At 39.4% G+C, this 16,607-nt stretch overlaps 1 protein-coding gene across 1 annotated transcript in view; it reads left to right on the top strand.

The window, feature by feature from the left end:
* LOC126199146 (ras-specific guanine nucleotide-releasing factor 2-like) overlaps positions 1-16,607 on the top strand; it is a 1,534,440-nt gene that overhangs the window by 1,428,369 nt on the left and 89,464 nt on the right. The window contains exon 26 of the mRNA XM_049935901.1: positions 2,420-2,617. Coding sequence (XP_049791858.1) covers positions 2,420-2,617 — 198 coding nt within the window. The remainder of the gene's footprint in view (positions 1-2,419; positions 2,618-16,607) is intronic.

Consider the following 16,607-nt stretch of genomic DNA (forward strand, 5'->3'; position numbering starts at 1 on the left):
TGCAAAAATAGCATTTTCACTGTCAGTTTAGCTGGCACCCTGTAGGGGCATAGGCTTGTGTGTGTGTGTGTGTGTGTGTGTGTGTGTGTGTGTGTGTGTGTGCGCACGCGTGCCTGTGCATGTGTGCTGCGTTGTGTGTGTCTGTCTGTGTGGATACTGTAGCTCATCAAAGTATACCGTATTTACTCGAATCTAAGCCGCACTCGAATCTATGCCGCACCTGAAAAATGAGACTCGAAATCAAGGAAAAAAAATTTTCCCGAATCTAAGCCGCACCTGAAATTTGAGACTCGAAATTCGAGGGGAGAGAAAAGTTTTAGGCCATCTCCAAATCGAAACAAAGTTGGTCTATTGTAATATGAGACACAATTTAGCTCGAATGAATGACGATACAGCTACAGTAGTTTGGTTCGAGTCATAAGCTTAGCAGTTAAGGTTTACCAGGTAGCCATTGCTATGCGTCAGGCGCTCCGTCCGTATTTATATGTGTACCCTTCCTTTTTCACGTGCTTCGTCTGGTTTGAATTGATTGCTTATTTTTCTTTGATATGATCAGTGCCGTTTTCTTTGTTATATGTGTTTACGCCACTCTAAGCCGAAAATGCATTACTGTACTGTGCCATGCATTGTTTGTCGCATTCTGATAGTGCGTGTTTACGGCCTGTCGCCGTTCGCGGCATGGCTTGCTTTTGTGCGCACTACCGCTTTTACAATTAAAAAAAAAAAGAGAGGAATCGTCTCATTAGTGAAACAATGGCAAGAGACTGCTATTTGTTGTTAGTTACACTACTGCTTCTTTGATAATGATCAACAAGAACCAAATAATAGATTGCGTATGATAGATGATGTTCTGAATGAAAGTTTAGCGAAAATTTTTCTCCTTTTGAAAATCTTTGCAGGCGCCTCTTTAGTTCATTACATTCTGCACAGAAATTAGAGTCGTCTTAGATTTAAAAATCTAGTCAATTGCCGTGATTCATTTCTGACTGTATCACTATTAGGCATAAGAATAATACGAATATAAACATGACATGATATGTATATTCTTCCGTGTTCGCTGTTGTCTCACTCTATTTTCGTAGTTTATTAGGCAGACAGGATTTAAATGAGATAGCAGCAAACACGAAACAATACATGGCAAAATGTTTATATTCGTATTATTCTTATGGTGAAGAGAATATTGCATGTGATTCACAATTCATAAAAGTTCCTATTAGCAACCATCTCATCTCACAGGTAGGAAAAAATTCAGAACGTAGAGTTGGCCATATTGACAAACATCCCAAACAGTCTTGCCAATCGGATTTTCATAGTACATTGAAATGCTGCTGCATTCGAAGATGAACAATACGGAATTTGTATTTACTTCGTTGGATAATGTACGAAAATGCAGTGGTCAAAACCCGGGGCAGAGGAAAAAAGCTCGTCTTCCACCTTTCTTTTTTAAAATTTATTTACTGATGCAGAGGTTTCGATGCCATTATTTATCTTTGTGCCTACAAAGCATGCCTGTGTAGCGCTACATATATTTGACAGCAGAAGTTAGTTGTGGCGGCACCCACCAACATTTTTCAGAACTTCCGCTTGCTTTGCACTCTATTCTAAGCCGCAGGTGGTTTTTTGGATTACAAAAGCCGGAAAAAAAGTGCGGCTTAGATTCGAGTAAATATGGTAACTCCAAAAGGCAGCAAGTTTTCCATCTGTTGCGTGTGACTGTTAAATGTCTCAACACTTCTGCTGTTTGGTCTCCTTTAATCCTAAAGTATATACAACAAAGTAGTTACATCACATTTTAACATGTATAATATATTTAATAATGCAATACACATTTTTCTACTGCTTTATGTCTCATTATTCATACATCTTTGACTTGGGCTTGGAGTTATTTGATTTAACATTCACATTTGTGCCTCTGCTATTTTTTTCTAATCTATTTCAACCACATTATTTTCTCACAGAGCTGTATAGTTTGAAACACTTATCATTCATCTTGATATATCACATTTGGCTGTTAGCTCTACCAAAGAATTTTTCATTTTTCATCAGTAACTATCAGGTTTTATGTATTAGATTATTTAATTTATGTTTATACTAATTTCATGTATCATGTAACTAACAAGAAGATTGCCTCTTCCTCATTCTTTTATGTCTCCCTGGTCAAACTGCTTTTTATTTATATGTTTTTTCTTTCTTTTTTTTTTTTTGTGGGGACAGGTAATTCTAAATTTTGTGGGAGAGATTAACTCCTAGCAATTCAGTCCTAGTGAGTACATAACTAACGTATTTGAGTGATGTATCCCTTTGATTTTCTCAAGTAGTGCTTTGAGTGCAATTAAATGGTTAAATCATTTGATTTCCTCAGGTAATGATATGAGTGGACTAAATTAATGAAATTAGATTCCATGTGCTTTCATTCTAGACAAAACAAACTATTGAGAAACTACAAAACATTGTGTCATCAGATGGAAGATTTCGAAATCTGCGGGATGCATTGCATCGATGTGATCCTCCCTGTATTCCCTATTTGGGCATGTACCTGACAGACTTGTCTTTTATTGAAGAGGGAACACCAAACTTCACAGACGATGGTCTGTTAAATTTCTCCAAAATGAGAATGGTAAGTGTGGCTGAAACCTTACATTTGAGCATGGAAAAAGCATTGTTTGTGTGTCTGTGGTTTTATTATTATTATTATTATTATTATTATTATTATTCACCTGATGAAATTGCATGCAGTAATGATAGATTCTTTATTTAAGTTAATGTGTACAGGTGTGCTAAATTTAAACTGTGAGCTGTCATTAAAATAGCGACTCATGCATTTTGTGTACAGAGGAATGGCTATGACTTGTAACTAAAGTAGTACTAGGAAAATGAAAGCAGGAAGATTGGGGCTTAATGTCCTGTTGATGACTAGGTCATTAGAGATATAGCACAAGCTCAGGTTGTGGTAGGATGGGAAATATATATACACTATGTGATCAAAAGTATCCAGGCACCCCCAGAAACATACGTTTTTCATATTAGATATATTGTGCTGCCACCTACTGCCAGGTACTCCATATCAGTGACCTCATTAGTCATTAGGCATCATGAGAGAGCAGAGTGGGACACTCTGTGGAACTCACGGACTTCAAACATGGTCAGGTGATTGGGTGTCACGTGGGTCATATGTCTGTATGTGAGATTTTCACACTCCTAAACATCCCAAGGTCTGCTGTTTCTGATGTGATAGTGAAGTGGAAATGTGAAGGGACATGCACAGCACAAAACTGTACAGGCCTGCCTTGTCTGTTGACTGACAGAGACCACCGACAGTTGAAGAGGGTCCTAATTTGTAATACGCAGACATTTATCTAGACCATCACACAGGAAATCCAGACTGCATCAGGGTCCACTGCAAGTACTATGACAGTTAGGCAGGAGGTGAGAAAACTTGGATTTCACGATCGAGCAGCTGCTCATAAGCCACACATCACGCTGGTAAATGCCAAATGACGCCTTGCTTGGTGTAAGGAGCATAAACATTGGTCAATTGAACAGTGGAGAAAGCATTGTATGGAGTGACAAATCGTGGTAGAAAATGTGGCAATCTCATGGCAGACTGTGGGTATGGCAAATGCCTGGTGAATGTCATCTTCCAGCATGTGTAGTGTCAACAGTAAAATTCAGAGGCAGTGGTGTTACGGTGTGGTCGTCTTTTTCATGGAGAGGGCTCACAGGCTTGCACCCCTTGTTATTTTGCATGGCAGTGTTACAGCACAGACCTACATTGATGTTTTAAGCACCTTCTTACTTCCCACTGTTGAAGAGCAATTCGAGGATGGCGATTGCATCTTTCAACACTATTGAGCACCTGTTCATAGTGCATGGCCAGTGGCGGAGTGGCTACATGACAATAACATGCCTGAAATGGACTGGCCTGCACAGAGTCCTGACCTAAATCCTATAGAACACCTTCGGGATGTTTTGGAACACCGACTTCTTGGCAGGCGTCACTAACTGACGTCAATATCTCTCCTCAGTGCTGCACTCCGTGAAGAATGGGCTACCATTCTTCGAGAAACCTTCCAGCACCTGACTGAATGCATGCCTGTGAGAGTGGAAGCTGTCAGCAAGGCTAAGGGTGGGCCAACACTGTATTGAATTCCAGCATTACTGATGGAGGGTGCTGCAAACTTATAAGTCATTTTCAGCCAGGTGTCTGGATAGTTTTGATCACATAGTGTATATTTGACTGTTTGCAGCATGTGAGAAGTTGGAAATTTGAGTAGGTCACGGACTGTGTCCAGATGAACGAAGCAGTTAGGGCAACCACTCATGAGAAGCAGAAAATCCAGATTCTAGTCCTAGTCTGGCACAGGTATTCAACTTTCACCACTTCATTACCACAGTGCCGTGTGTGATAGGAGTCACGAATTCTCACACATCCATTCCCTTTCTTTCCCCATTCTCTGTTTCATGTAAAAGGGTGGGAAACAAAATTAGGTGTGTTCTTTTCAAAGCAACCATTCTGGCATTTGCCTTAAGTGATTCAGAGAAACCATGGAATTCTGAATCAGGATGACTTTGTGGGGATTTGTACCACCATTTACCTGAATGTGAGAGTTGGTAGTAGCAGTATTAATAACATTTTATGTAACTTGCCAAAATTGTATGGGCTGTATAGAGTAGACCACATCCACACTGGAAGAACATTGCGTAGAACATCAGTGCTGCACTCGTCTTTTGCAGCCCACAAAGTCTACCACCAGGCATACAATGAATTATGATAAAACAATAATTTTGGCTACTACTTATTCATTTTGGAATTTCATTAGTAAACAGTCCATGGAGGTGCACATGGCGGGAAACCTGATTAACGAAGACAGTGGCTATCATTTGGGTAACATGTTGAATCCAGTTATTTTCGTGACATGTTGTCAGTGAAGACAGCTCATTTTACTACAAGCCATGCCAAACAGCAACCTACCATATCTCTCAGTGTCATAATTCTGCTACTGAGAATGCTGCCTGTTGGCAATGGGCCCAGGCTTGCAGTTACAATCACAACACACCAACAAAACTTTTGCAGTGCACTCATAAATTGTACATTGTAGACAACTGATGTAGTCTTCAATGACTCACTGAATATGACTGGAAGGTGTCCAAAGGAAATATGTTGTATGGTAGTAAACAACAACTCCAGAAACAGCATCAAGTGTTAAGTTCACTGGGAAAATTGTTGAAGTCACACTTCCATCAGATTTTCAAAGAATGTAATTATTGATTCCTTAGTAGATTATGAGAACAATTTGGTTTTAAGGAGAAATAATGTTAGGTCTGCTGTTAGCAACAGAGGCTCTACATATCTCCTAGCTTTTGGCTAACTCCAAGGAAGTGTGGAAGATATGGAACTCAAATATCAATGAAAGAGTGTGAATTTGCATAACTGCTTGCCCAAAATTTGATGGACTAAGGAAACATGCATTGGTATCATGTATTTGGAATATGCTTTTTTATAGGCTTTTCTAATGTGGAAGAATTTTTTATTTATTTTTTTAAATTTTTTATTCTTTGGCATCAGTCAAAGGAGTACATGCAGACTAGAAAAGTAGCACTAATGGAATGAGATACAAGGCTAAAATAAGGAAATATGTTAGGCGGGGCTGCTCTTTGTCACCACACATATTGAATTTGTATATTGAAGCAATAATCATGGAAGTAAAGGGCTAATCTGATTGTGAGAATGAGTTGTTTATGGTGGACAGAAAAGCAGCAAGGTACAAATGATGACATAGCAGTAATTACCAAGAGTGAACAGATATTGAGTCTGATGCTTAATGGAATGGAGTGAATAGTAGCTGGTGTCAGTGTAGTCATAAACAAGAGATAACTTAAGGTAATAGTGTGTGCAAAGATAACTTTGGACAAAAGATTTTTTAAGAGGTGAATGAATTTTGATATCTCAGAAGTATAATAAATGAGTGATGAATAGGCTTCAAGGAAGATGTAGCAGCAGCATTTGCACAGGAAAAAGAAACATTTTTGGAGCGCTTCTCTGTTTTGGTGCAAATCATGGACAGGTGGGCAGATAGAAAGGGAAATGTATTGTTACAGCAGACTGTGAAGATCAGATGGATTGATCACATACGAAGATGTTCTAAAATGATACAGTCAGAGAAAGCAGCTACCAAACAATGTAATGAAAAAAGGTAGTAAAATAATTGGGAACATATTACAAAACGAGTCATTGCTGAAACTGTTGCTGAATGGCTGGTGGAAGGAAAGAATTACAGGGTTAGGCTTAGATATGAGTGTATAAGCCAGATCAGCAACAACATTGGATGCAGCAGTGAAGCTTCAATGGAGAGTATAGTTAGCAAGTGACAGGAATGAAAACTATATCAAACCAACCTTATGATCAATGACTATGTCTGTGGGAAAAGAAAGAAGGGGGTGGGGGGGGGGGGGAGATAGAGATAGAGAGAGAGAGAGAGAGAGAGAGAGAGAGAGAGAGAGAGAGAGTCATTCTGTTAAAAAGGTCTTTCAGACCATGATGCGCAAATTTTAACACCAAAAGAAATTTGTACAAACATACACATGTTAAATATAATTATAAACTATTTGTGAATCTGAATTCAGTGGCAATAGAGAGCTCCTAAAACCTAATTAAAGAACAAGAGTGGGAAGTTATTTATAGCACTGATAACATGTTTGATAATTATAGTGCTCTTCCCAATGCATTTGTATGCTCTTTGAAAATTGCATGCCATCAGAATATTTAATACAGGGTGCTGACACTAAAGGCAACCTGAGTGGTGGAGCAATAGGATAAGGACATTATGTAGAAAAAAGTGGGAATTATGTGAAAATGTCAGGAATAACCACAATCAGGCTACAGTAACCCACTGCAAACAGTTCTGTAAGGTGCTTAAAAAATGTCATTAGGAAAGCAGAAAATGTGTGGTATGAAAATAAAGTGGCTGATTCTTAGGATAAAATAGAATCATATAGCCAGCTCTGAAGGAATTATCTGGCCAGCGGCATAAGGTATAGGATGTAAAGTCAGTACATAGTAAAAATGTTTTTGTTATTGAAAAATCAAATACGTGTACCATATTCAACAGTCTGTTCCGTAATAAAAGAGGTGAATTAAATAAAAACTTAGTTTCTGCAGGCAATCATATACCTCTCTTAGAAAATGATTTTCTAAGCCTGGTATCTCAAATGCACCTCCATGATACCGAAAAGAGTGAGACTGAATTACTAGTTAAATTGATGAAGATTCAAGGCTCTAATGGGTATGTTGGACTACCTATAGGATACTAAAGCACTGTGCTGTGTTTGTAAGTCCAGTACTTAGCCACATTTGTAATTTTTCCATCAGGAATGATCAGTTTCCAAATGATTAAAGTACTAAATAGTGAAACTAGACCTATTTCTGTGCCATCTGTCTTTGAAAAAGTTATTGAAAAGTCCATGTATTTCAGTTCACATTATAATGCCCACTAGTGCAGAGCAGGGCAGCTATGAACCGGGACAGTATGAGTGGGTGGTGGACGTGCGGTGGGGGCCCAGGTGGCCCCGGGGAAAGGCAGCTGCAGATGTAACAAGTTCTTTTATTGATGTGTATGCACTGCTTTATACACTGGGTCAGTGGCCAGCTGACCACTGAGTTTTTGCTGGAAAAGTGACCCACTGCCTCCTGACCAGAAGTTAGCCATGCTACTAGATATGAGCTGGTGTGACCAGCCACACTGTGGCTCTAAGTCTGGGGTAGGACATAATGGACAGAGTTACTGCCTTGCTGTGGCCTTGAACCGGTGACCCTTGCTGGCCGGTCCATGTAGCATCTTTGTCTGGCACAGCCCATCATCTCATCATCTCGGTTGGGCTGTGGGATTCAGAATAATTATATTACAAAAATGACCAGTACTTATAGCCAACTTCAGCGGGCTTGTTGTGCATGTGCTCCAGTACCAGTCTTAAAACACTAATGCCACTGTCAATGCGGAAATCTGCCTTGCCCCTTGTTGCACTAGTGAGTGCAGTACTGCTGCACTCATTGTTTCAGCAAACTGACATGCCTCACAACACTGCACTAACCGTGTTGAATTATTACAATGCCAACATCCCATGCTCACCTGCTGTCAGCACTGCTGCATTACTCTGCTAAGGCTCACACTAAAATGCCCTTATATGGTCGTTACATAAATAACCCCCCCCCCCCCCCCCCCCGACCCCCATCCTTCTCCCACTATGAACAAGACCCATTCCTTGGGTCAACCTTTAGGCAATTTTCACATCAAACTACATGGTCCCAATGACACAACCAAAATTTTATTACTAAATAATTGTGACTTACCGTATGGTGTGTCTACTAGCTTCTCCCAAAAGTTGGCCCGAGTTCGATTCCCAGCCGGGTTGGAGATTTTCTTTGCTCAGGGACTGGGTGTTGTGTTGCCCTCATCAAGTCACCCAATGTGGCGTCGACTGAAATAAGACTGGCACTTGGCGGTCAAATTTGCCCGGGTGGGGCCTCCCGGCCAACGATGCCATATGCGCATCTCATCTCTCTCAACTCCCAAAATCAATAATATTGTGTGGATCCTCACCTACACAGATTTCCCTAGAAGTCCCTACTTAAATGGGTATGTCCAAATGGCATAGCTCTTAAATCATGCATGTCTTACTGTCAGTGGAAATTGAATTAAAATATACAGTTGTACTCAGTTTTCATTTCTACTTATACTACGTGGTAATAAAAGGGTAGGTTTTGTGTACTGGCTCCCATAATTTGGCCCAACTTAGGTGGTACCTCACTGCATGCTTGCTTTCTGTAACCCTAACAAGCACTCTTCAGGTGATGAAAGGTTAGTACTGAGTTGTCCACGCAGCACATGATGTGTGGCTTCTTGCAAATTTGTCACTACCCCTCATGTATACAATATGCTATCCATTGCAAATTTCTCACTACCCATTATCAGTTTTTTACTGCTTTGATAGTTTATTTTAATTTAATGATATCAACTTTATCTGCTGTTCTGAACACCGTTTTGAAAAATTTACCTTGAGCATCCAACTGTCTTCTCTTATACTTTGTACGTGCCACAACTTTCACTTCTTGGCTCATTTGTTCTTATAGTTGCTCATAGGACCCACGCAGTTTATCGCACTCCCATGATACATCCTTTAGTACCCCTATGCTCTTCGCACTTTGCAGAAGTTCCTTGAGTGTTTCTTCCAGTCTCCTCACCCTGCTCCGTGTTTCCCATGCATTAAAAACCAGATTCAACATCCAGTAAAGGCTGGTGATTATCACATCATCTTGCCTCAAGAATAGCAGTCATCCTTCCAGGTGCTTGTTCTGCCACACCTCCATCCAATACGGGTAATGAAATGCAATACTGCTTTGCCTCATGTTCCTGTACCATTGCGCTCAGTGTATCTCAAGCTGAGGACAAAGACAAATACCAGCCTTTCTTCCTCCTCAGAAGGATGCTGCCACTAGCAAGACTACTAATAAACAATGAAATAACAAAAAAGATTGTCTGTACTAACATATCTTATTCACTGCAATCCTATACATATGCAAACATATAAACAAAAGAGTAACTGGGAAACACCTCCTCTTCTTGGCCTTAAGAACTGTAGTATTTCACATACAGGCTCTACCACAGCTTCTTGTCTTTTTCTCCAACTCCTTCTCACTGCATTCATCTCTCTCCCGGAATCTTCTATGGACTACCTCGGAAAGGTTGTGGATGCCCATCATGTACTAGGATAGTCCATAATTTCTTAGAGTTTTCATTTTGTATGTTGGTATTCCAGTTGTTATGGGCTTATTCATCACCTGTCTTTCTTTATTTGTAGTTCACTGTTGCTATTTGAGTTTACATATAATCATTTTGTCATTTGGAGATAGTGAGGGAACTGTGGAAGCTCGAAAATGGAGTGCCAAGTGGAGAAATTGGAACGTTTCTGACATATTCTTCTGTTTGAGTTCAACAGAGCAATGCCAGTAATGGAGACACCCAGAAACATTTGAAATGCACCAACCTAGTACCTTTGCTGTTCTTACTGGCAATTGAAGCTTCACAGTGACTGGTGGAGTTGTTTCCACCACCTGATAAGGTCTTTGATACCTTGTAATGAACTTCTTCATCTTCCCTTTTGGCATACTCATTTCCATACTTCTTCTACTGTTCTTGAAAACTCATACACTGACTCTCCAGATTTACCTTTCTTTGCCTTTACTAAGTTGACGGTTGATGTACTTTTTTGACCATGCACCTCCTCATTGAGGACAACCCAATATTAGTGTGTGCTTTTGAATTAGGCCTATAACCTAATACAACATACATAGATATGAATCCCAGCCCACAAAATGTGTGTTCATTTAACATTTTTCCAGTTGTTCTATGTACTTAGCCTGTTCTGTCATTGGCTTGTGGATAAAGAGGAAGGACCTTCTTAACCTCTGCACATGCAAAAGCAGACACAATTCATTCAATGAGTCTTACATGAAATTTGTACCCTACTCCATAATTATAGTATCTTATACTCCAAACTTTAACATCCAGTTCTTAACCACTGCTTGTGCGACTCTCACTGTTTGCTGATTTGGCATAGCAGCCATCTCTACATACTGAGGAAAGTGCTCTGTTATTGTTAATATAAATCAGTGTCCTACTCATGTATGATTTTATGGTCTTAATACATTAATCCCAAGCATTTCAAATGGTTTTGATACTTCTAATAGCCTCTGCTATAGTATTCACTCTCTGTGCACACTGGAAGCAACTGCACACATATTGACTCACATCTGCTTTCCTTCCTCTCCACCAGTATCTCTTGGATACTCTCTGGTTTCTTGCTCTGCACCCTCCATGTGTAGGTAACATATGATCATGTACTGACTTTAAAATCTTCTCCTTAAACTTCACCGGTACAACTACTCATGGCTCTAGTGGCAATTCCTAGCACAACAGTCTGTCACATCTGCTAAACCATGTTTGCATCCTGCACTGTTTACAGACACTGTGAGCACTCTGCACTGCCAGCCACTTTGCAAGACTATGACCCATAATTGTTGCCAGTGCTACCTATCTGCTTAAACATCTGCCCTTCCTTGCTTCTTTCTCGACTTCTATTTCATAGTTTCAGTTTGCTAAGTTTCAAGGGCCACCTTGTCAGCCTGCTAGATGGGTCCTTCAGTCCCAATAACCACTTACAGCAGCATAGCCAGTCACTACCCAGTATTTTCTCCTGTAAAGATAACATCTAAAATATTTTACACCATAATTGAATTTCAACATCTCCTTCTCTGTCGTTGACAGGTTTTCCTGTGCTGCATTCAGCTGTCTCAATGTGTAGGCTTCAGGATTCTCTTCACCCTTGATCTCCTGGCTTTAAATACATCTGAAAGCACGATTAGTTGTGTCACATGAAAGGATAAACTCCTTCTGAAAAAGTCTGGAAGTACTAGAAATGGGGTATGTGTCAAAACTCTCTTCAGTTCTTCAAACTCACCTGACATTCCTCTCCCCACATGAATTTCACATCTATGTCAACAACCTCTTTCACAAATTTTCTATAGCAATTTAAAATCCTCGAAAAAGATTGGAATTTCTCAATCAACGTAGACACTGGGAATAGCTAGCTGTACACCTTGTAGTAGCCTGAGGCCTGTCCTCACTCTGTCTTTCGTATTTACATTGCCTAAATTCCATAGCTCTTGCAATGAAAAATGCTACTTCTCTGTGCTCATCGTCAGATATGCAGTTTTCAATTTCTTAAACACTTCCTTCAGATGTTATCTTCATTGCTGTATGTCTTTTCCAAATATGAGGATATTGTACATGTAAACTAGACACTGCCACAGTTTCAAGCCTCTCGGCACCCTGACCAACAGCGTCTGAAACAATACAGGTGCATGTTTTTAACCAAAATGGCATGGTCTTGAACTGATAATGTCCTTGTGGTACCAAAAATGTTGTCTTCATCTGATCTTCAGGAACATCCTCCAATTGATAATAATCACTCTTTGTATCCATGGTTGAGAAATGCCAACATTACCCCACATTATCTATGATCTCAGTAGATCGACCCATACACTTCTTTGGTACAATTGCTATAACTGTGTCCCATGGACTGTTATTCTGTTCTGTTATCCTGTCAGCTAAATGCTAGTTAATAAAATATTTACTTGACTACAAATACTTAGAAATACAGTATGTTTTCTTGCTTTGTTCCTTGTTGGGGTTTGATGTTGTTCACAGGCATTGCTGGCAATGAACACTATGAAAAAGATAAATCCTCAAATTCTAACAGTAATTCCTCCACCCACTCTTTCACTATTATATTTAGATGCTCCACTTCTATATGTAATGCAGTCATAACAGTGCCTTGCAGTTACTTGTGGTTCACACCCCTTATACACCACTCATCCTCATCTGGAATGTCTAAACTCACTATTAACATCCCCTTCTTTACCTTCACTACCTCAATGTCAAAAATCATCTATATTTGTGTGCACCACTGTCCTATCATATATCTGTTGTGTACATACAACATTTTTATTAATAAAACAACTTGCTGGATCCAGTATATCATTCTGCTCCAGAGGCTCCACAATACATTACATACACACAGGTAAATCTAGCTGCACATTCACCCAAAGCAACATCTCAGTGCTGCCTGGCACATTATTATGTGACTCAAGCCTTAACGGAGTTGTACACATTTTAACTGATTTTTCCAATATGCTAGACACCTCTTGTGCCAGATCTACTCTTGTAACTGTTTTCTAGAGCTGCAATGCCATTCCAGTTAATTCTACTGTACATTGCCAAAGGTCAGTTTTAACACATTGTTGATACAAAGTCTGACTCCTAGGTGATGCTGTAGCCCTCGCTCATGTACAGTACTACATTTACTTACTCCTTAAACTGAACAGCCACAATACAAAAATCTACCTTCCTTGATCCCAACAGTCTCACATCATTATCTCTGACTCAGTGTAACTTACAGCATGGCAGGTTCCGTTGCCTTTGACCTACTAAGTCTCTACTGACAACTGACAAATATTCCCCTGTGTCCAATTAAAATGTATACTCTTTACCTCCTACAACACCTCTTGCTGCACATTCCACATCTACATACATATTTGTTGCATCTAATTTCTACAAGAATGACTTTTAGTGGGCTTTGGGTACCCTCTTGCATTTGACAGCTGCTTACCACCTCCTTGTCTAACGCTATGTTCATTATCAAAATTCAACTGCTGAAATCTTCCATCTCCTCTCCTCCCTGTGGCTGGCGAGATTGCCTCTGTAAATTCCCATTTTGCATACACCTGTAACCCTCACTGTTCACAGAAAGTACGCTGTGTCTATCTTGTACTTCCGTTGACATATCAATTTCTTCCCACTCCATCACCAAACTATTAGCAAAACACAGATCATTTGGCACACATGTACACACCCTCCTTGACATGTCCTTTAGTAGTCCCCTCAGAAAAGCATCAAGCATTCTCGGATCAGCTTATTTCAACAAAACTCAGCTTCTTGCAACAAAACTGCATTTGCTGCATCACTCTGCCCCAACGTGTGTGTGTGTGTGTGTATTCATTACTTTTCCTTATCCTATCCACAAAATTTTCTACAGTTTCTCTATGCTTCTTTACAAAAGTTCTCAACTGTTCTCAAAAATATCTCACACTGTTCTGCTTCTTATACCATTGCATAAACCCTTCCCCAAATTATTCAAAGCATGCTCCATTTGTTAGTATATCTGTACACATTGCATATGTTTTTGCTTCTGCCATTAGTCACAGTTTTGCTGCCTGCAATAACTGTGTATCTGTCCAGCCACCCATTTCTGCTGACATTTTAATGATCTCTGAAAATGATTGTGTATTCTCAGACAGTTTTCCAAAAAATGAAGTAATCAATTCTGCAGCAGCTGGATCCACTTCATGCTGTGGTACCTGGAGCACTGCCAACTGTCCATCTTTAAGCACCAACTGCCCATGTTGCTGCATATTATCCACCGTCAACTCCACTGTTTTTTCTAAGAATATTCACACTGCTTCTGGCTCAGACACTTCTTTCATCTCTAATTCTGGCAAGGCAACACTCTTGCTCTTGACTTCACACAGTGAAAGAAAATTAATTACAGTTCCAGAATATCACTACAAATTAATCTTTATAGTGGTGTGTGAACTCAGTGCCCTCTGGCTGGAGTCAGCTATGCTACTGGAGATGACCTGGGGTGGTCAGCAACCGTGTGGCACTAAGTTTGGGGAGGGACAAGTGTGCAGAATTGCTGGCCTGCTGAAGCATCAAATGAGTGACCTCTTGTCCAGTATGCCACTGCATCCTGGTTGGGCACAGTATTCAGAATAATTGTATTGCAAAAATGACCAGTACTTATAGGCAGTACTTATAGTTGACAGTGGTGTGCTTGTTATCCATATGCACCACCACCAGTCATATCTTAAAACACTACTGCCACTCTCAGTGTGGAATTTAGCCTTGCCCCTTAGCGCACTAGTTAATGAAGTACCACTGAATTCTCTGTTTCAGCGAGCTAACCTATGGCATAACATTGTACTGGCCTTGCTGAATTATTACGATGACAACATTCTGCACGCACCCACCATTAGTGCTGCTACAATACATTGCTCAGGCTCACACTAAAATGCCCATATATGGCCGTTACTCTGCAACATAATTTGCTGTTGCACTTACACTTTGGTTTTAGAAATGGTTGAACAACTGAAAATGCTGTATTCCCTTTTCTCTGTGAGGTACTGGATGAATTAAGAAAATAGTTGTGAATGCTAGACATCTTCTTTGATTTAACTAAAGCATTTGACTGTGTTGATCACAAAATATTACTGCAGAAATTGGATAATTATGGAATAAGAGGAGTAACTCACAGTTGGTTCCTCTCATACTTCAAGAACATACAGCAAAACGCCATTCTCCATTTAACAGCTATGAGGTTGTACCTGACAAGGGCATGTTGGGGTGGGAGAAAGGGGGGGGGGGGGGCAGGCATAGTGACATTGAGTGTGACACATCAAATCGTACAGTCCAAGGCATAAGTTCGTGGTTTGTAGAAAATAAATTGCAGCTAAATCACAGGAAGACTCAGTTTTTACAGTTTCTAACACCAAAATCAACTAAAATGGACATTTTAATCACACAGAATGGGCATATGATTGGTAAGTCTGAACAATTCAAATTCCTGGGAGTTAAGATAAATGGTAATCTGTCATGGAAAGCCCATGTTCCGGGTCTTGTTCAAAAACTGAATGCTCCTATATTCACCACTAGCTGAGAAACCTGGTGTTGCTGTATTGACTTATAAAGCTTTGTAAACAATGTTTGAACTAGACTTGAACAAAGAGTTTGTTTGTTTCACAATCATGGGAGAGAGGCATGTAGAGCTGACATTGCAAAAAGCAATGTACACTAAGGTCTATGACCACAACATGCAGCATCTGGCCATGACCATTGTTTGTATTCATGGAATAATATAAGCTCACTGGGAATTGAATTTGTTGAAAATGAAATGGTAAATTGTTAGAAATAAGCTTGATTCATGGTATAAAAACCTGCTCACCTGCATCTCTTCCTGTCAAAATTTCCACTTCTATGATGTTTCATCGGAGGAACATAATTTTAAGCCTCTGTGAGTGAATGGTTCTGAGGAGCAAGATAATGCATGGCACTCTCAATGAGAGTTACATTGTGCCTTGCTTTCAGAAATTGTTTCCAAAGAGCAAGTTTAATGAAATTCCTAAATTTAATGAAATTTCATTAAAGAATAATTTGCTTTTGAGTTACCTTTTTTTTTTTAAATTTCGGTTTTAGTTAATTTGTTCTTTCTTTCCTTCTGTCTGTACGAACTTTGTTGTAGAACCTACCTCTTATTTACGTGTGGTAATAATAAAATTCATTTGCACAGAATTAAATACATTTAAAATTACGTGCACTCATATTAACTGATTAAGAATATTTAGTTGAGAATTAAATCCTTTACATAATTCGGCCTTGGCACACATTTTCTAAATGCAGTGTGTGTGTTTTTTTTTTACTGAATTCTTTCCCGGCGTTAGCTATGGAACACAAGACTGTCTCTATTAGCAGAAAATGGTTAAATATTGCCAAGCCAACATTTAATTATCACTGATAAAACACACTCCACTATACATTTAAGTTATTTGAAAGAACCAAAATTGTTAAATTTCAACATTAACTATCTGCCTATGAATGCACAAATGTGAAACTAATTTAAAATCCGTCAGTCTCAGGATCGCTGTAAAAGAAGAACATTTTCTTAATTCATTGCTAATTTTTTATCTGTTCCCGATTTACGGGTTTGGTTAATTTTTCTTAGCGGAACAATTTTTTAAATGTGCCGCCACTGCAAATCGTTCGGTCGCGGCACAGCCCAGCAACACCGCTAAAAATGCTGAAAACTCTTTAAATAAATATTATAGATGACATGGGCAAGCTAATTTACATTAATAATACACACTTGTGATAAATTATAATATATTTAGACCACAAGAATAATTCAACTCACATTAGTTTGTAATTTCTGCTCTAATG

This window comes from Schistocerca nitens, chromosome 8 (genome assembly GCF_023898315.1).
Source record: "Schistocerca nitens isolate TAMUIC-IGC-003100 chromosome 8, iqSchNite1.1, whole genome shotgun sequence".
Taxonomy (NCBI): domain Eukaryota; kingdom Metazoa; phylum Arthropoda; class Insecta; order Orthoptera; family Acrididae; genus Schistocerca; species Schistocerca nitens.